We start from the raw sequence: 27,856 nt of genomic DNA, 5'->3' as shown, positions 1-27,856 counted from the left end.
GTCCTGTGGTTGCCCTCCAGACCGACATCCCGGAGGTTTACCAGGATTGTTTTCTCCAAGACCCTGTCTCCCTCCTCATCTCCCCTGGGACTGTGCCATTGACCTGCTAACAGACTCGGCGCCTCTGCGCAGCCACATCTACCCCATGTCGGTGGCTGAAATCAAGGCTATGGCGGAATACATCCAGGATGCTCTCCAACAGGGTTTCAGCCGCCCATCCACCTCACCTATACACGATCACCTGACGCCCAACGTGTCCCGAAACACCTCGTTCACGAATGCCTGCCACACTGACAGAGCATTGGCTAAATGCAGGTTTCTTCTTTATGGCCAAGAAGGAGGGGGGTCTTAATCCATGTATTAACTAAAGAGGTCTCAATGCCATCACCACCAAGTACTGCTGACTCCCATTGAACAGCTCCGCGGGGCCTGCTTTGTTTCAAAGCTGGACCTGCGGAGTGCCTACAATTTGATCCGCATCCAGAAGGGGGATGAATGGAAGACGGCCTTCAGCCTGATGTCTGGGCACTACCCGTACTCGGTGATGCCTTATGGATTAGCCAATGCTCTTTCATTGTGGCAGGCATTCGTGAACGAGATGTTTCGGAACACGCTTGGGCATCAGGTGGTCGTGTATATCGATGACATCCTGATCTACTCGTCCAACTTGGAGGAGCACATTGCCCACGTCCAAGTAGTCCTGGAATGCCTCCTGGAGAACGATCTGTACGTCAAAGTGGAGAAGTTCCTGTTCCATCAGGCCATCGTCTCCTTCTTGGGATATCGGATCAGCCCGCAAGGAAGGTAGATGCAGTTAGGTCATGGCTAGTCCCAACCACCATGAAGTGGGTCAATGAAGAGACATACCAATTACAGCTTCCCACTAACTACCAGATCTCACCCTCTTTCCACATTACCCCCCTCAAGGGGTTTCTGGTTCCCTGGCTGATGCAGTCCCCCACAACACCCCCCCCACCTCCCCTGGACATCGAGGGAAGCTCCGCCTATGCTGTCTGATCCCTCCTGGACGTCATGGGGGTCGGCTCCAGTACCTGGTGGACTGGGAGGGGTGTGGTCCAGATGATCGTTGGGTTTCGGTGGACGAGTAGTATTGTTTCCTGTTTTCATGTTTAGACTCTACTCCTGTTTTTGAATACACTCCATGTTCGTTCCTATTAAACTCACTGACTGCACCTACTTCCTGACTTTACCTCCAGCTGCACATCTTTCCAGGTCACCAACGGTCGTCGATGTGGTTGGTAGGTTTAGTCTGACCTGTTCAAACTTCAACATAGTACCTGTTGTGTGTTAGATATGACCTAACTGCCATTGATAATAGAACAGTGACTGTGTGTGTGTGTGTGTGTGTGTTCACAAAAACCTGTACGGAGCCATGATCATGTGTTAAAGTCGACTGACAGACCGGCGAGATACTGGTGTCTCTGATTGGAGAGAGACCTGACACTCGGCATAAACATTTTACTAGACACAATTGCCTTTTCGATTATTGAATTGAATGGTATCAGTCAATATGGGGAGGGAGAACCCCTGTGTATTTTGCCAAGGTAGCCCCATTACCGTCAGAAGAAATGCCGATAGGCACAGTATCTGTATCAGCTGGGAATGACAATGAAAGATGAAATGTGCACATTGTTATATTAGCAGAATACTGCTTTTATTGTATTATGTAAAGGGTTGTTTATTCGACCTGTGACTACATCTGAAAGTTATCAAAACACTTAGTTTAGAATATGTACATACATTCAGCAATTGCATTCTTCTCATGCTCTGTAGGCTACTGACCTATTCACTCTGTCATCTCACCATACATCTGCCTGTAGTTATTGAACTCAACCTGCAAGAGGGTTGTTTGTTGTGATTGAGTGGGGGGGAAACAGCCGTGGGCAAAGTTCTGAGGACACACCCAAGAAACACCCACATCTAACCACACCCCCAAGGCAACTCACCAGCATTTCTTGAGGAACAAGCCATAAAACTAGGCCAAATCAGTGGGTGCAGTTCCACTTTAAGCCCTGATGGTTGTAAAGTGCCAAAAGAGTTCCCTTTGGTACATATTTTTCTCAGTGCTCCCTCCTCTGGGTAAAGGTAAACCTTTTTCAATACCCTGAAAAAGTAAAGTGACACTGTGTGAACATTTGTTAAAGTGGCAGGCAACAGAGTAATTTTCATCATACGCTCACTAATGCCTTATGCTCACTAATTATTTGCTTAAGGCGCCAAGAGGTTTTCCCAGCATACAACATATCACATGGGTAACATAAGATGTAAATAACATTCATTGTGTTACATGTTGTCACGAGTCCGACCTAGAGTGGTTTCTCTTCCCGGTCGGGTGGCGCTCGGCGGTCGTGGTCACCGGCCTATTAGCTGCCACTGATTGTCTTTCCTCCCCCTCCTTGTATGTTTATTGGTAGCACCTGTTTGTGATGATTAGTTTGTCTTTATTAGACAGCCGGCCCGCCTGGTTGTTGTGCGGGATTATTCATTGTAGCCTTCGGCTCTGTAGTAGAGGAACGTGCTAGTTCCTGGTCGTACATTTTTCAGTAGTAATTTTTCATTCCCTGTGTTTTGGGGCCGTTATTATTGTGAGCACCCTGTGGTGCGTTGGGTGCAATTAAAGAGCACAGCATTGTACTCTCTGTCTCCTGCGTTTGACTCCACACCCACGACACCCGGAGTATTACACATGTAATAAAACCTTGAATGTTAAACCTTTTACCAGACCAAAGTCAGCGCTTTTTACTGTATTATTACACTGTGCTTAATTGCCACAGAGATGATTGCCTTCTCTGAGAGGCGCAAGGAGGGTTTGTTTGGGACCAGAATTAAGGTTGCTCTAACAAGTTTCTTGTGGACGTTCGGATCCTTGTTTATAAAAAAGGGGGGGATCTTTAAATAGCTGGCTCAGCGTAGGATCAGATGTAAGTAGATGCCAGTGCTGAATCACATAATTATGTTATCAATCAGTATATGCTTTAGGGATAAATGTGGTTATACATGTAACAGATCAGTTTTTCTTGTTTTCACACTTTTGCCCAGCAACTCTTGGCGCAGGTTGAAGAGTGCAGTGCAGCACGCTTCCTCCACGCCCTGGGAAGATTAATCTCTGTCGAATAAAGGCTGTTTCATGGCTGCAGCCCTGTAGATGTCAACGTCAGTGGGATTGGCACTCGTTTTTAAGTGCATTAGGATGCGCACTGTTAGCTATCTTAGTCTGAAAATCACGGCTAGGTTCGGCCTTAAGTTTCCTATAGAAATATGAATCATACAGCTGGCGATAGGCTTCTGTTTTATAGTCTGATAGATTCTGGATGACAATAGCGCCGCCTTTATAGGCAGGTTTAATCACAATTTGGTTATGCTCGGAAAGTTCATCAATAGCTTTCATCATGGCTAAGACTGTGAGGTACACTACCGGTCAAAAGTTTTAGAACACCTACTCATTCAAGGTTTTTCTTTATTTGAACTATTTTCTACATTTTAGAATAATAATGAAGACATCAAAACTATGAAATAACACATGGAATCATGTAGTAACTAAAAAAAGTGTTTTATATTTGAGATTCTTTAAATAGCCACCTTTTAACTTGATGACAGCTTTGCACACTCTTGGCACTCTCTCAACCAGCTTCATGAGGTAGTCACCTGGAATGCATTTCAGTTAACAGGTGTGCCTTCTTAAAAGTGAATTTGTGGAATTTCTTTCCTTAATGCATTTGAGCGAATCAGTTGTGTTGTGACATGGTAGGGAGCTATACAGAAGATAGCCATGTTTGGTAAAAGAACATGCCCATATTATGGCAAGAACAGCTCAAATAAGCAAAGATAAATTTAATTCCATCAATACTTTAACACATGAATGTCAATACGGAAAATGTCAAGAGCTATGAAAGTTTCTTCAAGTGCAGTTGCAAAAAACATCAAGCGCTGAAACCATCTCTCATGAGGACCGCCACAGGAATGGAAGAACCAGAGTTAACTCTGCTGCAGAGGATATGTTCATTAGAGTTACCAGCCTCAGAAATTGCAGCCCAAATAAATGCTTCACGGAGTTCAAGTAACAGACACATCTCAACATCAGCTGTTTAGAGGAGACTGTGTGAATCAGGCCTTCATGGTCAAATTGCTGCAAAGAAACCATTACTAAAGGACACTGATAAAAAGAAGAGACTTGCTTTGGTCAAGAAACATGAGCAATGGACATTAGACTGGTGGAAATTTGTCCTTTGGTCTGGAGTCCAAACTGGAGATTTTTGGTTCCATCCGCCGTGTCTTTTTGAGACGCGGTGTGGGTGAACGGATGATCTCCATGTGTATTTCCCACCGTAAAGCATGGAGGAGGAGGTGTTATTGTGTGGGGGTGCTTTGCTGGTGACACTGTCTGTGATTTATTTAGAATTCAAGGCACACCTAACCAGCATGACTACCACAGCATTCTGCAGCGATACGCCATCCCATCTGGTTTGGGCTTAGTGGGACTATCATTTGTTTTTCAACAAAACAATGACCCAACACACCTCCAGACTGTGTAAGGGCTATTTGACCATGAAGGAAAGTGATGGAGTGCTGCATCAGATAACCTGGCCTCCACAATCCCTCGACCTCAACCAAATTGAGATGGTTTGGGATGAGTTGGACCGCAGAGTGAAGGAAAAGCAGCCAACAAGTGCTCAGCATGTGTGGGAACTCCTACAAAACTGTTGGAAAAGTATTCCAGGTTAAGCTGGTTGAGAGAATGCCAAGCGTGTGCAAAGCTGTCATCAAGGCAAAGGGTGGCTACTTTGAAGAATCTCAAATCTCAAATATATTTGGATTTTTTAACACTTTTTTTTTGGTTACTACATGATTCCACATGTGTTATTCCATAGTTTTGATGTCTTCCCTATTATTCTACAATGTAGAAAATAGTATAAATAAAAAGTGGGTGTATCCAAACTTTTGACTGCTTCTGTATGTATTTACACCCCCGAGTCAATACATGAAGGAAGCACCTTTGACAGTGTTTACAGCTGTGAGTATTTCTGGGTAAGTCTCTAAGAGCTTTCCACAGCTGGATTGTGCAGCATTTGCCCAATATTATTTTCATAATTCTTGAAGCTCTGTCAAATTGGTTGCTGATCCTTGCTAGACAACCAATTTCAGGTCTTGCCATAGATTTTCAAGCAGAATTAAGTCAAAACTGTAACTCGGCCACACATTCACTGTCTTCTTGGTAAGCAACTCCCTCCAGTGTAGATTTGGAATTGTGTTTTAGGTTATTTATTGTCCTGCTGAAAAGTGAATTAATCTCCCAGTGTCAAGTGGAAACAGACTGAACCAGGTTTTCCTCTAGGATTTTTCCTGTGCTTAGCTCAATTCTGTTTATTTTTTATACTGGAAAAACTCCCCATTCCTTAACAATTACAAGCATACCCATAACAAGATGTAGCCACCACTATGCTTAAAAATATGGAGAGTGGTACTCAGTAATTGTTACGGCTTTCTTCCTGAAGGAGAGTCGGACCAAAATGCAGCGTGGTTAATTCGATACATCTTTAATGACGATAAATACGAAACATACAAAAACAACAAACGGAAATGTGAAAACCTATACAGCCTATCTGGTGAAATACAAAACACTGAGACAGGAACAATCACCCACAAACACACAGTGAAACCCAGGCTACCTAAATATGGTTCCCAATCAGAGACAACGAGAATCACCTGACTCTGATTGAGAACCTCAGGCAGCCATAGACTATGCTAGACACCCCTACTCAGCCACAATCCCAATACCTACTAAAACCCCCAATACCACAACACAACACAAAATAACCCCATGTCACACCCTGGCCTGACCAAATAAATATATAAACACAAAATACTAAGACCAGGGCGTGACAGTAATGTGTTGTTTTGGATTTGCCCAAAACACAACCCTTTTGGTAACAATTTACTTCATTCCTAGCATCATAACACGTTATGCCACAGATATAACATTTTATGAAATTGACAATATTAAATTATCATTATCATTTTCTTAGTCCCAGCAAAGTGACACACGCGATGGTCATAATGCTTTATGACAGTGTCACGAAGTGTATTTTCTAGAAGTTATTCAAAATACAATGAAATAAAACGCCGGAAAATAATTAATTACAACAACAACAAAGGATTTAAGAAACTAACGTTCAAACTAAAGGAAACTTCCTGGCAGATAAAAAGCTGATTTGAATAAATGTGGGTTTTGACACTCTTATGTAGGCATCATAACTAGACATAAAATAACACAATATACAGTATGTCACAACAACTGTAAATACATGAGTAAATATATGAGTTTCCATGGCCTAACAGCCACCCAAAAGCCTAAGATCAGTAAGCGCAACGCCAAGTGTAGGCTGGAGTGGTGTAAAGCTCGCTGCCATTGAAATTGGGAGCAGTGGAAATGCGTTCTCTGGAGTGATGAATCGCTTCACCAGCTGGCAGTCCGACAGATATATCTGGGTTTGGCTGATGCCAGGAGAACGCTACTTGCCTCAATGCATAGTGTCAACTGTAAGGTTTGGTGGAGGAGGAATAATGGTCTGGGGCTTCTTTTATGGCTAAGCTCCTTAGTTCCAGTGAAGGAAAATCTTAACGCTACAGCATACAATGGCATTCTAGATGGTTCTTTGCTTCCAACTTTGTGGCAACAGTTCAGAGAAGGCCCTTTCCCGTTTCAGCAAGACTGTAAATAGTCTAGGTGCTGTGGGTAAGGTGGAGTCAGGCGCAGGACACAGAGATGAGTAATAATAGTAACTTTACTCAACAAACAGTCTTCTATCAAGGAGAACGAATATCCAGAGCACATTAACGAGACAACTTGACAACAATAAACACGCACAAAACCATGATGGAACCAGAGGGTTAAATAGGGAATAAATTATAACGTAATGGAAAGCAGGTGTGTACAATCAAGACAAAACAAATGGAAAAAGAAATGTAGATCGATGGAGGCTAGAAAGCCGGCGGAAGTCGGCAGAAGTCGTGACAAAAGCATTACCCCCTGCACAAAGCGAGGTCCATACAGAAATGGTTTGTCGAGATTGTTGTGGAAGAACTTGACTGGCCTACACAGAGCCCTGACCTCACCCCATCGAACACCTTTGGGATGAATTGGAATGCCAACTGCAAGCCAGGTCTAATCGCCCAACATCAGTTCCCGACCGCACTAATGCTCTTGTGGCAACTGGAAGCAAGTACCCAGCGCAACGTTTCAACATCTAGTAGAAAGCCTTCCCAGAAGAGTGGAGGCTGTTATAGCAGCATAGTGGTGGCCAACTCCATATTAATGCCCATGATTTTGGAATGAAATGTTTGACGAGCAGGTGTATACTTTTGGTCATGTAATGTAGGTGTCAAGTAAATCACACTTTGTATTTAGGACAAAAAGTGAATGGCTTTGATGCATTTTTTGCAGTTGTACTTTAGTGCCTTGTGAACAGGATCCCATGTTTTGGAATATTTTTATTCTGTACAGACTTCCTTCCTAGTATTTTGGAGTAACTGCAATATTGTTGATCCATCCTCAGTTTTCTTCTATAACTGTTTTAAAGTCACCATTGGCCTTGTGGTGAAATCCCTGAGTGGTTTCCTTCCTCTCCGGCAACTGAATTTAGAAGGATGCCTGTATCTTTGTAGTGACTAGGTGTAGTGATACATGCTCAAGGGGATATTCATGTCTGCTTTTTTATATTTTTACCAATAGGTGCCCTTCTTTGTGAGGCAGTGGAAAACCTCCCTGGTCTTTGTGGTTGAATCTGTGTTCGACTGAGGGACTTATCAAATACTTGTATGTGTGCAGAATATTTGAAAGCACTGTGTAAAACGGGTAAATTACCAATCCTGGCCCCATAGCTGGACTGATAATTCAGGATAAATTTCACCTTTTACAGTGCCTTCAGAAAGTATTCACTGACTTTTTCCACATTTTGTTGTGTTACAGCCTGAATTAGACATTTATTAAATGTAGATGTTTTTGTCACTGGCCTACACACAATACACCATAATATCAAAGTGGAATTCAATTAAATGAGTTACATTTGTACGTAAAGCTGCTTTGAGTACATTGGCCACATTGTAATTACGTTTCCCTTTTCTCTGGTGGGTAATCAGATTTAACCAGAATATCTCTCACGTTTGGGGGTCTTTTAAAACCCATTCAGTGGGGAGAACAAGTATTTGATACACTGCCAATTTGCAGGTTTTCCTACTTACAAAGCATGTAGAGGTCTGTAATAGCTTCACTTCAACTGTGAGAGACGGAATCTAAAACAAAAATCCAAAAAATCACATTGTATGATTTTTAAGTAATTAATTTGCATTTTATTGCATGACATAAGTATTTGATCACCTACCAACCAGTAAGAATTCCAGCTCTCACAGACCTGTTAGTTTTTATTTAAGAATCCCTCCTGTTCTCCACTCATTACCTGTATTAACTGCACCTGTTTGAACTTGTTACCTGTATAAAAGACACCTGTCCACACACTCAATCAAACAGACTCCAACCTCTCCACAATGGCCAAGACCAGGGGGCTGTGTAAGGACATCAGGGATAAAATTGTAGACCTGCACAAGGCTGTGATGGGCTATAGGACAATAGGCAAGCAGCTTGGTGAGAAGGCAACAACTGTTGGTACAATTATTAGAAAATGGAAGAAGTTCAAGATGACGGTCAATCACCCTCGGTCTGGGGCTCCATGCAAGATCTCACCTCGTGGGGCATCAATGACCATGAGGAAGGTGAGAGATCAGCCCAGAACTACACGGTAGGACCTAGTCAATGACCTGAAGAGAGCTGGGACCACAGTCTCAAAGAAAACCATTAGTAACACACTATGACATCATGGATTCAAATCCTGCAGCGCACGCAAGGTCCCCCTGCTCAAGCCAGCGCATGTACAGGCCCATCTGAAGTTTGCCAATGACCATCTGGATGATCCAGAGGAGGAATGGGAGAAGGTCATGTGGTCTGATGAGATAAAAATAGAGCTTTTTGGTCTAAACTCCACTCGCCGTGTTTGGAGGAAGAAGAAGGATGAGTACAACCCCAAGAACACCATCCCAACCGTGAAGCATGGAGATGGAAACATTCTTTGGGGATGCTTTTCTGCAAAGGGGACAGGACGACTGCACCGTATTGAGGGGAGGATGGATGGGGCCGTGTATCGCTAGATCTTGACCAACAACCTCCTTCCCTCAGTAAGAGCATTGAAGATTGGTCGTGGCTGGGTCTTCCAGCATGACAACGACCCAAAACACACAGCCAGGGCAACTAAGGAGTGGCTCCGTAAGAAGCATCTCAAGGTCCTGGAGTGGCCTAGCCAGTCTCCAGACCTGAACCCAATAGAAAATCTTTGGAGGGAGCTGAAAGTCCGTAATGCCCAGCGACAGCCCCGAAACCTGAAGGATCTGGAGAAGGTCTGTATGGAGGAGTGGGCCAAAAAGTGTGTGCAAACCAGTATCAAATACTTGTTCTCCCCACTGTATGTGGGGGATATTTAAAAATAGGTTTCTATTGAGGGTCAATATCAATAATGTACCAGTGCTTCCTGATACTGTCCTTAAATGCCTTTCCCAATGGTGAGTATTGGGTAAAGCATGATGGGACATGTTCTGATTTTTCTTTGACTTTTGGTGGAAGGCTTTCCAACTGTGTTAAACCTTCAAAAAGACAAACAAGCGGAAAAAGTTTGAGAGTGATACTGCGGACTACAAGGAGTAGAACGTATATTTTTGGAGGGATGGCCGGAGACTGGATCGGCACTATTGGCCCTCCCCCACAAGCAAGCTGGAAGGGTATATGCCAGCCCAGCCATGATCCTAGAGGGCCATTAATGTGGCGATCAACCAACTCCCTCACATCTGACTCCAGTGACCAATCCAGAGCCGGAACGTCTTCTTTTTGGGGGAATCCCGATGGACGACATCATCGAATAGGCAGTCATCACGACCACCGACAACCCTGCGTCCCCGCAAGAAATGCAGGAGAGGACTATGTACGAAGACGGTAACACCCGAAATCCCCGCACCACACATGGAGCAAAAGACACACCTGTTGGACAGGTTTATTACCGTATCTGATACATGTTCATCTGCCCTAGGTAAGGGATCATTTCCCCAACATCTCAGGCCAAGGATACAGTTATAGACTTTCAAAAGTTTCCTCAGTTTGAGATTGGCTAAATTCCCTATGCACTTGCCAATGTTAATCTATTGAACTATATTAGTAACCAGACAGGAAATAGTGCTAATGTTTTTCCCATGGATAACCTGAATGACAATGAACCTGACTGAGGACATGACAAGGGAAAATACATATTTTAAGAGGAAAAGCACATTTTTACCACCTAAAAGACAACCCTCGAAACATATTGCCGCCTAGATAAGAAAGATGTACATAATATCCTGGCTAAGAAAAAAAAGAAGGTATTCCACAATATGTCCAAAGCAGAGAAAGAATCTCTTATGGAACTGAAAAATAAAAGACCAAACTAATCAATTCAAGTCTCTGAAAAAATTTATGAATGAAGGGGAAATTACAAAGACCAAATGAGTTTATGAAAGTTGACTGCCCAACCACACCTGTATTAATACTCTCTACCCAAAATTCACAAGAGCATGACACCACCTATACCAGGCAGACCCACTGTGAGTAGTAATGGATCTCTGACAGATAATATCTCTACCTTTGTAGACCATTTTGTGAAACTCTGGGCGATCTCCCTCCCCACGTATACTAGAGACTATTGATTTTATACATTTTTGGAAATCTGTGGACCATATACCTGAAAATTCTATTGTGTACTTTTGATGTTACCAGTCTATATACTAACATCCCCCATCAGGGCGGCCTAGAGGCCCTCAAGTTCTACCTCAATGAACGTCCCTCTAATGCTGTACCCAGCACCAATTGTACTGTGGACTTGGCTGAACTGGCACTAACCTCCAACTATTTTCTCTTCAGAGGAGACTTTTTCCTTCAGACCAAAGGAGACAGCAATGGGGAGCACTATGGCTCCTAATTATGCTCTCCTATATCTAGGAATGTTTGAAAAACAGGTGGTGCTGAATCCAGACCTTAACCCTTTTCTCCCCAATATTCTCCTAATTCAGAGATATTTGGATGACATTTGTGATCTATACAGGCGCCCAGAAAGAACTTTTGGAATTCCCAGATGCAGACCACATCGAATAAACAATAGTTTAATATCCCAACAGGGGCAGGCAATAGACAGGTCAAGGCAGGCAGGGGTCAGTAAACCAGAGGTGGGGCAACAGTACTTGGCGGCAGGCAGACTCGGCGTCAGGCAGAGGTCGGTAATCCAGAGGTGGGCAACGGTACAGGCAGGCTCAGGGGCAGGCAGAGTGGTCAGGCAGGCGGGCTCAGAGTCAGGACAGGGTCAGAAGCAGGAGGGCGAGAAAAGGGAAACTGGAAAAAGCAGGAGCTGAGACACAAAACTCTGGTTGGCTTAAACAAACACGATGAACTGGCAACAGACTAGCAGAGAACACAGGTCTAAAAACACAGGGGATAATGGGGAAGATGGGCGACACCTGGAGGCGGGTGGAGACAATCACAAAGACAGGTGAAACAGATCAGGGTGTGACACTTACCTAAAGACTATGAATTAACACCTTCACTTCACCATTAACTATGACCTATCACAAATCAGTTTTCTTGATGTGACGGTTATTAAGGACAAACCCTCCCTCTACAGATCTCTATAGGAAACCTACGGACAGAAATGCCCTCAGAGGTAACAGCTTTCATCCACGTCCACTTTTTAAAAGTCTCCCTATAAGTCAATTCAGTCATATCAGAAGAATATGCAGCTCTGATGCTTCTTATCAGAAACAGACCACGGACCTCACAAAGATTTAAGGAAAGGGGGTACAAAGACAATTGGGTAAAACATGCCAATCATCGTTTTGAAGGTTTAACACAAAAGTCAAAGAAAAATCAGAACATGTCCCATCATGCTTTACCCAATACTCACCATTGGGAAAGGCATTTAAGGACAGTATCAGGAAACACTGGTACATTATTGATACTGACCCTCAATTGAAACCCATTTTTAAATATCCCCCACGCATGGTTTTTAAAAGACCCCCAACGTGAGAGATATTGTGGTTAAATCTGATTACCCACCAGAGAAAAGGGAAACTTTTTGGGACAAGGTTCTGGAGGGTAATTACAAATGTGGCTAATGTGCTCAATGCAGCTTGACCTACAAATGCAACTCATTTACACCACTCCACCCCTCCCCACACACAGGACAAAGGTTTAAGATCAAGGGCCTGATTACCTGCATTTCCACCAATATTATTTACATGTTGAAATGTCCTTGTGGTCTGTCTTACATAGGTAAAACCCGTAGAAGCCTTAAGACACAGATCAGTGAGCACCGCAGCAATATACGAACAGGTGAGACAAAAATCCAGTTACTTCTCATTTTGTACAAGCTAGACATCCTATTAGCTCTCTGTGATACATTGGAATAGAAATGGTCAAGATGTCACACAGGGGAGGGGACTTTGAGAGGAAACTTCTTCAAAGGGAATATTTCTGGATCCGCAGGCTCAACACAGTCTCCTCTTGGCCTTAATGAGGAGTTTGACTTGGAACTGTTTCTATAGTTTCAATATGTCTAGTTGTTTTTAAAAAAATCAAAATTGAATATTGTATGTATATTACTGTGAATATTGATCACATTCCCTGTGTATGATTATATATTTTGATACATTGAATGTTAATATTGTGAAAATATATATTTTTAAGAATTTACCTCCTGTTTCAGGAAGTGATGTCACTGAGTACTGCCCCTGTACGTATATAGGACCTTCCACCCCCACCGGGGATTTGGATACCTGATGAAGACCTAAGGGTCGAAACGTTGTTAATAAATTTCACCTGGGAGCATGAGCAGCAGTGTTTTCCATGAGTTTGCCTACAACTCCAGCTCCTGCGGAAAGTTCCTGGATGTGCGTATGTTCTTATTAAATACACTTTGGATGGTGTATCAATACACCCAGTCACTGCAAAGATACAGGCGTCCTTCCTAACTCAGTTGCCGGAGAGGAAGGAAACCGCCAAGGGATTTCCCTGTGAGGCCAATGGTGAAAACAGTTAGAGTTTTGTAGTTACTCCACACTAATAACCTAATTGACTGAGTGAAAAGAAGGAAGCCTGTACAAATCACAATTATTCCACAACATGTATCCTGTTTGTAACAAGGCACTAAAGTAATACTACACATTGTTTTGCAAAACAATAAACATTTTGTCCTGAATAGAAAAAGTGTTATGTTTGGGGCAAATCCAATGCAACACATTACTGAGTGCCACTCTCCATATTTTCAAGCATAGTGGTGGCTGCATCATGTTATGGGTATGCTTGTAATCGTTTTTCAGGATAAAAAAGAAACGGAATGGATTTGAGCACAGGCAAAATCCTAGAGGAAAATCTGGTTCCGTCTGCTTTCCACCAGACACTGGAAAGCAGTTCACCTTTCAGCAGGACAATAACCTGAAACACAAGGCCAAATCTACACTGGAGTTGCTTACCAAGAAGACAGTGATTGTTTCTGAGTGACCAAGTTACAGTTTTGACCTAAATCTGCTTGAAATCTATGGCAAGAACTGAAAATGGTTGTCTAGCATTGATCAACAACCAAATTTGGCAGAGCTTGAAGAATTTTGAAAATAATAAATGTTGCGCAATCCAGGTGTAGAAATCGCTAAGACTCACTGCTGTAATCACCGCCAAAAGTGTATTGACTCATGAATGCGTATCTAACAAGAATACTTATCTAATGAAGATATACTGTATATGTTATATTTTTTATTTTTTAATAAATGTTAATGTTGTTAGTATTTTGTGTAGATCGTTGACAAAAAATTACAATTAAATCCATTTTAATCCCACTTTGTAACACAACAAATCGAATCGCTTGATACGTACAACCCCCGGGACTGAGTTGGAAAACACAAAGTGGTTAGATGGTAAAAAGGATCAGATGTCATCAAAGACTAAGTACCACAACTGAATATATCCTCAAGGTCAATATCATGATTTGTGTCTATTCCCTGACTATAACAACTGTTTCTTTCCCCCTCCAGCCCTATGACTGTGCGAAAGGGAAACAAGCGCCTGACCATCTCCATCCAGGAACACATGGCCATTGACGTCTGTCCCGGGCCAATCCGCCCCATACGACAGATCTCTGCCTACTTTCCCCGCCTCTCGCCCACTTCCTCCGTCTCTGAGTTGAATCCAGCCAATCCATCTGGGTTTACCTCCACGCTCAGCCCCAGCAGCGGAGGAGGGGCAGTAGGGGGAGGAGGAGGGGGCGGCGGTGGCCTGTTGTCCCCACTGTTGGCGGGGGCAACGGGAGACGGTGGAGGGGGCACGTTGTCGGCCATGGGTAGCATGGACACATCAATCGAGATTGACAGCTGTGACAGCGATGACAGCAGTGAGTGGAAGGGTTATGGAGTGGAGTATCAGAGTGGAGCAACAGGGTAGAGTAATGCAGTACATACCCAGGGTCGAGTAAGTGGGTCGCACAGGGTGGAGTAAGTGGGTGTAGAAACACAGTGGAGTAACAGAGTGGAGTAAGAGGGTAGAGTAATTGAGTGGAGTAATGGGGTGGACTAACAGGGTGATGTGACAGAGGGGAATAACAGAGGGAAGTAATAGGGTAAAGAAACAGAGTGGAACAACAGAGTGGAGTAAGAGGGTAGAGTAATTGAGTGGAGTAATGGGGTGGACTAACAGGGTGACGTGACAGAGGGGAATAACAGAGGGAAGTAATAGGGTAAAGAAACAGAGTGGAACAACGGGGTGGAGTAACATGATGGAGTTAACAGGGCGAAATTACAGAGGGGAGTAACAGAGTGGAGTAACAGAGTGAAGTGACAGAGTAGAGTAACACGGAGTGAGTAACATGGTGGCGTAACAGAGTAACAAGGATAAAGTATCAGGGTGTAAAAAAAATGAAGTAACGTGGTTGAGTAATGAAGTGAAGTAATGGGGTGGAGACCAGAACCATAACATAGATTTGTGGGATAAGGGAATCATACATTAAAGTCGTATTTCTGTTACTGTCTTTCAGCCGCCTTGGGGACATTGGAGTTTGACCTGCTGTATGAGCGAGCCACCAGCTCCTTACACTGCACCGTAATCAAAGCCAAGGTAGCTACACTCAAACCCCCAGTCTCAGAGAAACTGTTCTCTCCAAGCATCTCTCTCTATCCTCCACCTGCCACTAGTGGTGGAAAAAGTACCCAATTGTCATACTTGAATAAAAGTAAAGATACCTTAATAGAAAATGACTCAAGTAAATTGAATATCACCCAGTAAAATACTACTTGAGTAAAAGTCTAAAAGTATTTGGTTTTAAATATACTTACTGTAAGTATCAAAAGTAAATGTAATTGCTCAAATATACTTAAGTATCAAACGTAAAAGCATAATCATATCTAATTCCTTACATAAAGCAAACCAGATGGCATAATTTTCTTGTTTTTTTAAATTTACGGATAGCCAGGGGCACATTGGCGGACTCACTGTTTAGTGAGTCCACCAGATCAGAGGCAGTAGGGATGACCAGGGATGTTCTCTGTTTAGTGAGTCCACCAGATCAGAGGCAGTAGGGATGACCAGGGACGTTCTCTGTTTAGTGAGTCCACCAGATCAGAGGCAGTAGGGATGACCAGGGATGTTCTCTGTTTAGTGAGTCCACCAGATCAGAGGCAGTAGGGATGACCAGGGATGTTCTCTGTTTAGTGAGTCCACCAGATCAGAGGCAGTAGGGATGACCAGGGACGTTCTCTGTTTAGTGAGTCCACCAGATCAGAGGCAGTAGGGATGACCAGGGATGTTCTCTGTTTAGTGAGTCCACCAGATCAGAGGCAGTAGGGATGACCAGGGACGTTCTCTGTTTAGTGAGTCCACCAGATCAGAGGCAGTAGGGATGACCAGGGATGTTCTCTGTTTAGTGAGTCCACCAGATCAGAGGCAGTAGGGATGACCAGGGATGTTCTCTGTTTAGTGAGTCCACCAGATCAGAGGCAGTAGGGATGACCAGGGACGTTCTCTGTTTAGTGAGTCCACCAGATCAGAGGCAGTAGGGATGACCAGGGACGTTCTCTGTTTAGTGAGTCCACCAGATCAGAGGCAGTAGGGATGACTAGGGACGTTCTCTTGGTATGTGTTTGAATTGGACCATTTTCCTGTCCTCTTTAGGAATGTCGTGAAGTAGTATTAGAAGTTGTCAAAAATATATATAGTAAAGTAAAGTACAGATACCTCAAAAAACGACTTAAGTAGTACTTTAAAGTATTTTTTACTTTACTTTACTTTACACCACTGCCTGCCACCCTATTTTCTACCCTCAGCATGGAGCTCCCTTTCTACCCCCCAATCCACCTCTTGTTTCAAAACACAACACACCAGCCCACTCCTCTCTCTCCCCGTGTTGGGCAGATTACTTGAAAAATGTAGTCTGTTACTGATAACAGTTACACGACAATGAAGTAATATAATCCTTTGGATTACTCAAAATGACTAACGTAATCTGAATACTTTTGGATTACGTTCACTTCTATCACCCCGACATATTTGAAAATGTTTTAAAAGTTTGTACCTAATGTAGCATTAATTAATTGAATAATATGACTATTTCCAAATTGGGGACTTGTGTGAGAGCATGACGTCCTATAATTCACTAATTTACCGCCTGGTGATGGCCAGCCAAAACTCCAACATTTCAAAGCGCTTGTTCACTAAAAGCACATTGTAATCCTTTTCAAAATTTCACAGTATTATTCCAACCTCATAGCGTGGAAATATATATAAACACAGGTAAATCAAGTTTTTGAATGCACCGGGCCTTTAATCTAACATGTCCAAGCAGGAATGCATGATTCCGGGTATTTTTATTTGAAACTTTAAACAGCGATTGTCATGAATGTTGGGTTTGACAATATTAGGCAATTGGTGCTACGATTTTATTATCGAAACAGGGTTCCAGACTTTTCTTCTTTTTTTTTCACTAGATTAGTGTCTACATCTCTTTGGACACTAATATTCCATAGGTTAATTCATTTGGGGGCTAATTCAGCACCTGAGGAAGTGGTTAGTTAGATAATATAGCCTTGCCCAGCTTTCCCCAAACCTGGTCCTGAAGACCCCGAAGCGGTGCACATTTAGTTTTTTGCCCTAGCACTACATAGCTGATTAAAATAATCAAAGCTTGATGATGAGTTTATTATTTGTTTCAGCTGTGAAGAATTAGGGACAAAAAAAAACTTTGGTGTCACCGGGACATAGTTTGGGAAACACCAGCCTAATATTTAGGCTACTAATAGTTAGCCGTGTAATTGATATCAGTAAATGCAATGAATAGGCCTATGCACTCACTCACCTTGAATGGCTGACGCGAGTACCCTTTGGTCAATATTAAGAGTTAAGAGAGGCCAGGTGTAAAATGTTTTGGAAGTCTTCCCTATTCATTCAACCAGTTTGAATACAAAAGAAGCCATCCACCGTTGATGGGCAATCAGCAGAACACTATGATATTTGAGAGCATGTGAGAATCTTGAGGGTGCTCTAAATGACAGCAACGCTGACAAAGTTTTATCAATTTTCCCTCTTGATACTAAGTAATCCCAAATGTAGTCAGCTGTTTTTAAGAATGTAACTGTAATCAGATTTTTTTTGTATTTGCGCTGATTATAGTTACTTGACATTTGCATTCGGATTACGCAATCCCCCTTACATGTAATCCTGTACTACCCTGTCCCCTCCCCCTCTACCATTATTATCCTCTACTATAGTAAGATAGATTTTTGGTGAGGTTTCATAATGAATTGTTCATATGCCCACCCGTGTAGGGCTTCGACTCTGCACAATCGATGTTGTCAGTTGGACTTGATTGTCACGGCTTTCTTCTGTTGAAGGAGAGGCGGACCAAAATGCAGCGTGGTTATTGTGATACATCTTTAATGAAGATGATAAATGAACAATATACGAAACAAGAACTGTGAGAAAAAAAAACTAAACACCCTATCTGGTGTAACAAACACAAAGACAGGAACAATCACCCACAAAACCCAACACCAAACAGGATACCTAAATATGGTTCCCAATCAGAGACAATGACTAACACCTGCCTCTGATTGAGAACCATATCAGGCCCAAACACAGAAACAGACAAACAAGACATCCAACATAGAATGCCCACTCAGATCACACCCTGACCAAACAAAACATAGAACATACAAAGCAAACTATGGTCAGGGTGTGACATTGATATTCTCTCTCTCCTCCCCACCACATGCTCTATCCCCCCTCTTTCTCCCTCTCTCTATCCTCTTTTTTTCTTTCCCCATCCCCCTCTAACCTCCAAGGGTCTGAAGCCGATGGATTTCAATGGCCTGGCCGATCCTTACGTCAAGCTACACCTGCTCCCAGGAGCCTGCAAGGTCCACTGTTGTTATTAGCACACATTACATACAGTATGTTGATATAGCCTTATCATCAAACGTCACATTTATTTTGCACCTATTAAGAGTTTTTACACATAATCGTTGTTGGAGTAGGGAAATCCCTTGCCACTGGTTATTTATTATTGACACGGTTATCCTGTACCATGAAATGTTTCCCAAATAGGTTGTCACTTTGCCCATTAGGACCAATGTAAATGGGTATGGGTTGCGGTTACTGTTTTAACCCTGCTTTGTTGTGATCTTCAACACTCCCAGGCGAACAAACTGAAGACCAAGATCGTGCACAACACCCTGAACCCTGTGTGGAATGAAAGACTCACCTACCTGGGCATCACAGAGGAGGACATGTACAGAAAGACACTCAGGTAAGTGTTATACTTGGGCAGGGTTGAAAAGTAGATTTAAGTTGTCCAACTGACTAGGTATCCCCTTTCCCTATTCATTCAATAGGATCTCTGTGGACCTAGTCGTAAAGATTTGTCATTTCACTTAGAAAGTGTTTTACCTAATATTGTGGCATAAACACAGCCAGTCATGATGTTTTCATCTGATTGCCAAACAATCCTTTCAAAAGGCTCCTTTGCTATACTACCTACGCACATTCATCCACTCGCAACATATTTCCAGTGGTGATTGGAAAGAGACATCTGATGCTGCTGGAGGACGGTCATGACCTGGAATATGACATTTTAATGCAATTGGCCTAAGAGCATTTTTGACCTCTATTGGATGTAGAAACTAAGTGACTTGTTAGAACTAATTCTGAAAAGAATATTGTCACATTATTTTAGATTGATTCCCGAGTGGGGCAGTGATCTAAGGATCTAAGGCACTGCATCTCAGTGCTAGATGCGTTATTACAGACACCCTGGTTCGAATCCAGACTGTATCACAATCGACCTTGATTGGGAGTCCCATAGGGCGGCACACAATTGACCCAGCGTCGTCCGGGTTTGGCCGGTGTAGGCCGTCATTGTAAATAAGAATTAGTTCTTAACTGACTTGCCTAGTTAAATAAAGATTAAATAAAAAATGTAAAAATACTTGAAACTGTCTGTCTGTCGGTCTGTCTGTCTATCAACCCTGTGACACTCATCTTTTCTCATTGAATGTAATGCATTAACAAAAACGTCTACCATATGACAGTCATCTTTTCCCATTGAAAAAAACATGAACCATTTGACACCTACATTTTCCCACTGAATGCAATGTATTGACAAAGAGTTTGAGTTTGAGTTTATTTTTTATTTTTACAGGGACAGTGCACATTAATCAACGTTTCAGTAAAAGTGCCGGTTTTAGCCAGCCGGCTAATTTTCAACCGCAGTCCCTGGGCAGGTTATTAAAAACAATTACAATATAGACAATAGCAACATAGAACAAGCAAGACATAGCAACATAGGACAAGCAAGACATAGCATACAGACAGAGCAACATAGGACAAGCAAGACGTAGCATACAGACAGAGCAGCATAGAACAAAAAGCAGCAAGTAAAAATTCATAAAAGCAACAAAGTGTTTCCACACCTCACAAGCTACAGACAACAGACAACATGGAGAGCGGAAACACACAGCTAGGGACCATGTTCACAAATCTGATTGACCTTTAGCCATGTCTTCAAGCATTTTGTGAAAGTGTGATATGTGGTGCAGTTATGTGTGTCTGATGGCAGTGTATTCCAGACATGGGAAGCTCTCACAGAGAATGCAGATTTACTAAAGGTGCTTTTCCTTAGGGGAACTATACAGTCACCTCTCATGGCAGACCTTGTGGATCTGCTGCCATATGTCTGGGTTTTCTGTTTAACAAAAATATTGAGTGGAGGGGGAGCCAGGCCGTTAAGGATCTTGAATACAAGACATGCGTCGGTGTATTGCACAAGATTTTCCCAACTCAAGAGCTCATGCTTTCTAAGGATGTGACAATGATGATGGCTATTGGGCTTCCTATCAAGCACTTTGAGAGCCTGTTTGTAGACAGACTGAATAGGTTTTAATGTTGTACAGCAAGCTTGGGCCCAACTAGTCAAGCAGTATGTTAAGTGGGGGAGTATCATAGATTTGAAGAACAGTTTTGCTACCTCTGTAGTCAAACAATTTCGTATAAATCGGAAATTAGCTAGGTTGAATTTGGTTATTTGAATGACCTTTTTCACATGCTTTTTAAAAGAGAGGTTGGAATCAAGTATGATGCCAAGGTACTTAAAATCGGATACCATCGGATACCACCTGGAGCTTCTCCCCTGACACATAGACATCTGGCTCAGTAGCATCTGTTGCCCTCTTTGTGAAGAACATGCAAACTGTTTTTTTCACATTGAGATGCAAACACGAGTCACTGAGCCACTTTGTAACCTGGACCATTACAGTAGTGAGTTCTTGTGCAGCTTGTTGTTTGCTCTTTGCATGCACATATATCACTGTATCATCTGCATACATTTGAACTTCAGACCCAGTACAGACAGAAGGCAGATCATTAATGTACAGGCTGAACAGGAGGGGCCCCAGTATTGACCCTTGGGGCACGCCCACATCATAGCTACGAGTGGGCGACAGCTCATTGCTCACTCTGACACACTGAGTTCTGCCTTCAAGGTATGATTTCATCCATCTCAAGGCATCAGGGGAAAAGTTGAACTTGGACAATTTTGTGATGAGAATCTCATGGTTAACAGTATCAAAAGCCTTCCTTAGGTCCAGAAACACAGCCCCAACAGCACCCCCTTTGTCCATCTTGGACTTCACATTTTCCAGAAGAAAGCAGTTGGCCGTTTCTGTGGAGTGTTTCGCTCTGAAGCCAAACTGCATGGAGTGTAATGTGAAGGGGCTGTTGTTGAGGTGGGCAATCAGTTGTTCTGCTACACACTTTTCAACAACCTTTGACACCACAGGTAGTATACTAATGGGCGTGTAGTTACTCACGTTAGCAGGGTCGCCTGATTTAAAGATGGCCGTTATTATGGCCGACTTCCATACCCTTGGAAACACACCGAGACCAATAGTGTTGGTGACCTTAGTAATGGGGCCAATGAGTGACTCTTTGTAGTTTTTAAGAAAGGTAGAGTCCATCCCAAACACATCTTTGGCTTTAGAGTTCTTTAGTGAGCTACTCACCTTGTTCACCTTTGACTCAGAAACCTCCCTTATGATGAAGACAGGTTGAGTGTCATTCACTAGCACTGAGCCCAAGAAACCAGTGGAGGGGTTCTTTGTCAGTACCCTGACAGAGTCAATAAAGTAGGAATTGAAGGCTATTGCTATTTCGACTGCATCCTGTGTTAGATTGTTATTCACCATGATTTCTAGTCTTTTTGCAGTGTTACTATGGTCTTTCCCTGTTAACTTTTTTAGATTCTCCCATATCAATTTAGAATTTCCCTTTGCTTCACCAATTATGTTAATAAAAAAGTTTGCCTTGGCCTGTCTGATTTCTTTCATCACCTTATTTCTCAACATGGTAAACCTACGTCTGTCATGCTCTAATTTAGATTTTAGGGCTATTTTTAGAGCATAATCTCGTTCTTTCATCAATTTCCAGATTTCTCCATTTAGCCAAGGAAGAGTGCTCTTTTGGCCAGGTTTGGATTTGATTTTCTTTAGGAAGCCATTTATTGTAGTCTGGATTGTGGATAGAAAAACCTGACTATCAGCTTCCACGTCTGTATAGGACAAGAGATCATTCCAGTTTATTCCCTTAATTGCTTTTTCAAAATAGTTTAATTCACTCTTAGGTATTCTGAGTTGATCCGGCTTTCTAACAGTAGAGAGGTTAAACCTGCTCTTAGACAGCTTTCTGGCTATAAGTGTCAGATTATGATCAGACAGCCCAGTAACCATATTGAATGATTTAGTCACTCTCTCTGGTTTATTACTGAACACCAAATCAATCTGTGTTTTAGAGCAACAAGTCACCCTGGTCGGCCCTTTAACTAGCTGTGTAAGGTCAAAGGTATTAGTGATCCGTTTGAGGGTTTTCCTACAACACTTGTCTTCATAATTAATGTTAAAATCTCCCATTAAGATGACCTCTTTCCCAAAATCACATTCCCTAAGCATGGTATTAAACTGATCAAAAAACACACTTTTGGTGGAAGGTGGCCTATACATTCCAATGAGGGTAAAAGACATTTGGGGAGACAGTGTAACGTTCAGGCCGATACATTCTAGTTCATTATTCTAGTTCATTATTATGACCACTCAATTTGTTTACATCGGATATGTTCTTTAATGTAAATCATCACACCCTCTCCTCTTCCTTCAATCCTGTCTCTCCTGAAAACATTGTAGCCAGGCACAATCAAAGCAGCATATGGAGAGTGTTTATGGAGCCATGTCTCTGAGAGGCAGAGAAAGTCAAGGTTGGAGTCTGTGAGTAGATGTTGAATTTGATAACTTTTTGGAATGACACTACGAATGTTCAAGTGCCCCCCTAGTAGTCCCTTGGGCTTAGCTCGTGTGTCCCAGATGACTCGAGAGTGATTGACACATTGAAAAAAGTTACATTTTCTGTGTTTTCTGACGGCTGGGTTTAGGACGTTTTGTTTCGTTTTGATTAGGGGCTGTTCGGTAGCGCAATTAACAATCCCTCCCGCCTGCACTGGATGCGGGGAACTAATTAAAATAGCTTGCGTACCAGAAGCAGAGTCAGGGATCGCATATAGCGACTCTGGTATGTTTGAAGAGTCAAAATCTATCCTGGAGCCGGGTGAGTCGAGAGAAACCATAGGACCATAGCACTCACCCACCTCCACAGCGGCGACGACCAGTGGACGAGGCCATCCACCGCTCTCCACTCCGGTGCGTATCACTGGCTCGGTGATATTGGGCCCAGGATTGAGTTGTACATCCCCGGAGAGCAGGAGGGTAGTGAACAGGTAGTTTAACAGTTTCCGATAAATGTTGGACTTGTGTTTGTTACGCCTAAGCGGTTCAGTAGAATAAGGAGCGAGGTAGACTTGGCCATTATTCAGAACATTATGGTATGCTGTGTACTGTCCGCTCCCGTGGAACGGTGAACCAATGTGTTTGGTGTTGATATTCTCCGGTAGTAGACTGATTGTGTCATCCCAGCAAGGACGCACTGAGATTATCAGTAGAGCAGCTACATAACTGACAATCATGGCAGAGTACTGGAGATAAAACACATAATTGCGCTTTAACTCTTTGCATGAGTTACTTAGCTGGGATCGGCGTACACCTGATGGTTTAGATAAAATTACAGCATTCGAATGAGAAGCGGCACCTGCCGCACCACCCTGTCTTCCGTCCGCCATCTTGGTTCAGGTGGTCAAGTCTGTTTGTTTGTGAACAGAGTTTGTGTCTGTTTGTTTGTGAATATATTGTCATGTTTTCCTTTTTCCAAAACAGGCTGTAACGATAAATAATGTTTTAATAGGCTACAGTTTTGTTGACCTACTGTGATAGGCTTTTACCGTTACGGTGTACCCCCACTATTTATTTTGCTGGGACGTCGTACTGGACGTACCGCCTTACGTTCACCGCTGTACTCTGGGCTCCCTTTCTATTTCTGTCCTCTTTGCTCTCTCTCTCAGACAGACAGACAGACAGACAGACAGACAGACAGACAGACAGACAGACAGACAGACAGACAGACAGACAGACAGACAGACAGACAGACAGACAGACAGACAGACAGACAGACAGACAGACAGAAACAAACAAACAAACACACACAAACACACTTTCTTTTTCATTTCTCAGTGTCTGTATAACTCTCATCTGCATGTTTTGTCAACCCCTTTTCTGTCTTCCCCTCCTCTCTTTCTCTCCCCTCCCTCCCTCTCCCTCACCGCATCCTTCACTATCACTCACTCCCTCTCTCTCTCTCTGTCCCCTCCATCTCTCGCCCTCCCTCCCTTCCCTGCTCCTCCCTCCCTATCTCCCTCTCTCTCTCCCTCACTCCCTTCCGCCTTCCCTCTCTCTCTTCAGCTGCAGTGACAGATTGAGGTCGGAGTCATCACCAGGGGGTATTTAAGTTCATTGACCCCTCCCCCAGAAGTGACGAAAGCCTCAGATTGTTCGTCTGGGTGACTTCAAGCCGCACGTGGGAGACGCAGTTGTATAGAATAGACTATCAATCTCCTGCGGGAAATTAGATTGTCACCAGCATGAGAGAAAATGTCTGCATCGAAAAATAGTGCCCTATGTAGGGAATAGGGTGCCATTTTGGCACTTTAATAAATCATATATATATATAAACTCTGCAAAAAAAGAAACGTCCCTTTTTCAGGACCGTGTCTTTCAAAGATAATGTGTAAAAATCCAAATAACTTCATAGATCTTCATTGCAAAGGGTTTAAACACTATTTCCCATGCTTGTTTAACAATTAATGAACATATACCTGTGGAACTGTCATTAAGACACTAACAGCTTACAGACGGTAGGCAATTAAGGTCACAGTTACGAAAACTTAGGACACTAGAGGCCTTTCTACTGACTCTGAAAAACACCAAAAGACAGATGCTCAGGGTCATCTGCATGAACGTGCCTTAGATATGCTGCAAGGAGGCATGAGGACTGCAGATGTGGCCAGGGCAATAAATTGCAATGTCCGTACTGTGAGACACCTAAGACAGCGCTACAGGGAGACAGGACAGACAGCTGATCGTCCTCGCAGTGGTAGACCACGTGTAACAACACCTGCACAGGATCGGTACATCCAAACATCACACCTGTTGGACAGGTACAGGATGGCAACAACAACTGCCCGAGTTACACTAGGAACGCACAATCCTTCCATCAGTACTCAGACTGTCCGCAATTGGCTGACAGAGAATGGACTGAGGACTTGTAGGCCTGTTGTAAGGCAGGTCCTTACCAGACATCACCGGCAACAACATCACCTATGGGCACAAACCCACCGTCGCTGAACCAGACAAGGACTGGCAAAAAGTGCTCTTCTCTGATGAGTCGCGGTTTTGTCTCACCAGAGGTCATGGTCGGATTCGCGTTTATCATCGAAGGAATGAGCGTTACACCGAGGCCTGTAACTCTGGAGCGGGATCGATTTGGAGGTGGAGGGTCCGTCATGGTCTGGGGCGGTGTGTCACAGCATCATCGGACTGAGCTTGTTGTCAATGTAGGCAATCGTTGAGATCGTTGAGAACCCGCTGTGCGTTACAGGGAAGACATCCTCCTTCCTCATGTGGTACCCTTCCTACAGGCTATATAATAGTATTTATATACAGTGCCTTGCGAAAGTATTCGGCCCCCTTGAACTTTGCGACCTTTTGCCACATTTCAGGCTTCAAACATAAAGATATAAAACTGTATTTTTTTGTGAAGAATCAACAACAAGTGGGACACAATCATGAAGTGGAACGACATTTATTGGATATTTCTAACTTTTTTAACAAATCAAAAACTGAAAAATTGGGCGTGCAAAAAAAGCCCCTTTACTTTCAGTGCAGCAAACTCTCTCCAGAAGTTCAGTGAGGATCTCTGAATGATCCAATGTTGACCTAAATTCACCTGCACTGTGATAGTCTCAGAGGTCCGTTAAAAGCGCAGAGAGCATCATGAAGAACAAGGAACACACCAGGCAGGTCCGAGATACTGTTGTGAAGAAGTTTAAAGCCGGATTTGGATACAAAAAGATTTCCCAAGCTTTAAACATCCAAGGGGGGCAGTGCGCGTGATAATATTGAAATGGAAGGAGTATCAGACCACTGCAAATCTACCAAGACTGGCCGTCCCTCTAAACTTTCAGCTCATACAAGGAGAAGACTGATCAGAGATGCAGCCAAGAGGCCCATGATCACTCTGGATGAACTGCAGAGATCTACAGCTGAGGTGGGAGACTCTGTCCATAGGACAACAATCAGTCGTATATTGCACAAATCTGGCCTTTATGGAAGAGTGGCAAGAAGAAAGCCATTTCTTAAAGATATCCATAAAAAGTGTCGTTTAAAGTTTGCCACAAGCCTCCTGGGAGACACACCAAACATTTGGAAGAAGGTGCTCTGGTCAGATGAAACCAAAATTGAATTTTTTGGCAACAATGCAAAACGTTATGTTTGGCGTAAAAGCAACACAGCTCATCACCCTGAACACACTATCCCCACTGTCAAACATGGTGGTGGCAGCATCATGGTTTGGGCCTGCTTTTCTTCAGCAGGGACAGGGAAGATGGTTAAAATTGATGGGAAGATGGATGGAGCCAAATACAGGACCATTCTGGAAGAAAACCTGATGGAGTCTGCAAAAGACCTGAGACTGGGACGGAGATTTGTCTTCCAACAAGACAATGATCCAAAACATAAAGCAAAATCTACAATGGAATGGTTCAAAAATAAACATATCCAGGTGTTAAAATGGCCAAGTCAAAGTCCAGACCTGAATCCAATCGAGAATCTGTGGAAAGAACTGAAAACTGTTGTTCACAAATGCTCTCCATCCAACCTCACTGAGCTCGAGCTGTTTTGCAAGGAGGAATGGGAAAAAATGTCAGTCTCTCGATGTGCAAAACTGATAGAGACATACCCCAAGCAACTTACAGCTGTAATCGCAGCAAAAGGTGGCGCTACAAAGTATTAACTTAAGGGAGCTGAATAATTTTGCATGCCCAATCTTTCAGTTTTTGATTTGTTAAAAAAGTTTGAAATATCCAATAAATGTCGTTCCACTTCATGATTGTGTCCCACTTGTTGTTGATTCTTCACAAAAAAATACAGTTTTATATCTTTATGTTTGAGCCTGAAATGTGGCAAAAGGTCGCAAAGTTCAAGGGGGCCGAATACTTTCGCAAGGCACTGTACATCACAGAAGACTGAAATGTATTTTGAAAAACATAATTCCACTTTGACATTATGGGGTATTGTGTGTATACCAGTGACAAAAAAATCACAAATGAATCAATTTTACAAAGCAAAATGTGGAAAAAGTCAAGGGGTGTGAATATTTTCTGAAGGCATTGTATAGAGATGAATGAGATATATTGATGCATGGACATTATGGAGTTGGTCCCCCTTTTTCTGTTATAACAGCCTCCACTATTCTGGGAAGGTTTTCCACTCGATGTTGGAACGTTGCTGTTGGGAGATTAGGCCTGGCTCACAGTCGACGTTCCAATTCACCCCAAAGGTGTTCAATGGGGTTGAGGTCAGGGCTCTGTGCAGGCCAGTCAAGTTCTTCCACACCAATCTCGACAAACCATTTCTGTATGGAGCTCGCTTTGTGCACGGGGGCATTGTAATACTGAAACAGGAAAGGGCCTTCCCCCAAACTGTTGCCACAAAGTTGGAAGCACAGAATCATCTAGAAAGTCATTGTATGCTG

The 27,856-nt window shown here is 43.0% G+C and overlaps 1 protein-coding gene across 8 annotated transcripts in view; it reads left to right on the top strand.

The window, feature by feature from the left end:
* Positions 1–27,856, top strand: part of LOC109866042 (double C2-like domain-containing protein alpha) — a 79,110-nt gene that overhangs the window by 19,586 nt on the left and 31,668 nt on the right. For 5 of the 8 annotated variants that reach the window (XM_020454594.2, XM_020454593.2, XM_020454589.2 and 2 more), the window contains 4 exons: positions 14,167–14,522; positions 15,162–15,241; positions 18,460–18,534; positions 18,814–18,923. In XM_020454594.2, the coding sequence (XP_020310183.1) occupies positions 14,171–14,522; positions 15,162–15,241; positions 18,460–18,534; positions 18,814–18,923 (617 nt within the window). In that variant the 5' untranslated portion in view covers positions 14,167–14,170. Of the gene's footprint in view, positions 1–12,412; positions 12,473–12,845; positions 13,030–14,166; positions 14,523–15,161; positions 15,242–18,459; positions 18,535–18,813; positions 18,924–27,856 lie in introns of all 8 variants that reach the window. The other 3 variants (XM_031799531.1, XM_031799528.1, XM_020454591.2) reach the window with 2 other exon arrangements.

This window comes from Oncorhynchus kisutch, linkage group LG20 (assembly GCF_002021735.2).
Source record: "Oncorhynchus kisutch isolate 150728-3 linkage group LG20, Okis_V2, whole genome shotgun sequence".
NCBI lineage: Eukaryota > Metazoa > Chordata > Actinopteri > Salmoniformes > Salmonidae > Oncorhynchus > Oncorhynchus kisutch.
Note: the sequence above shows the minus strand (reverse complement) of the source record. Positions and strands in the feature narration are given on the sequence as shown.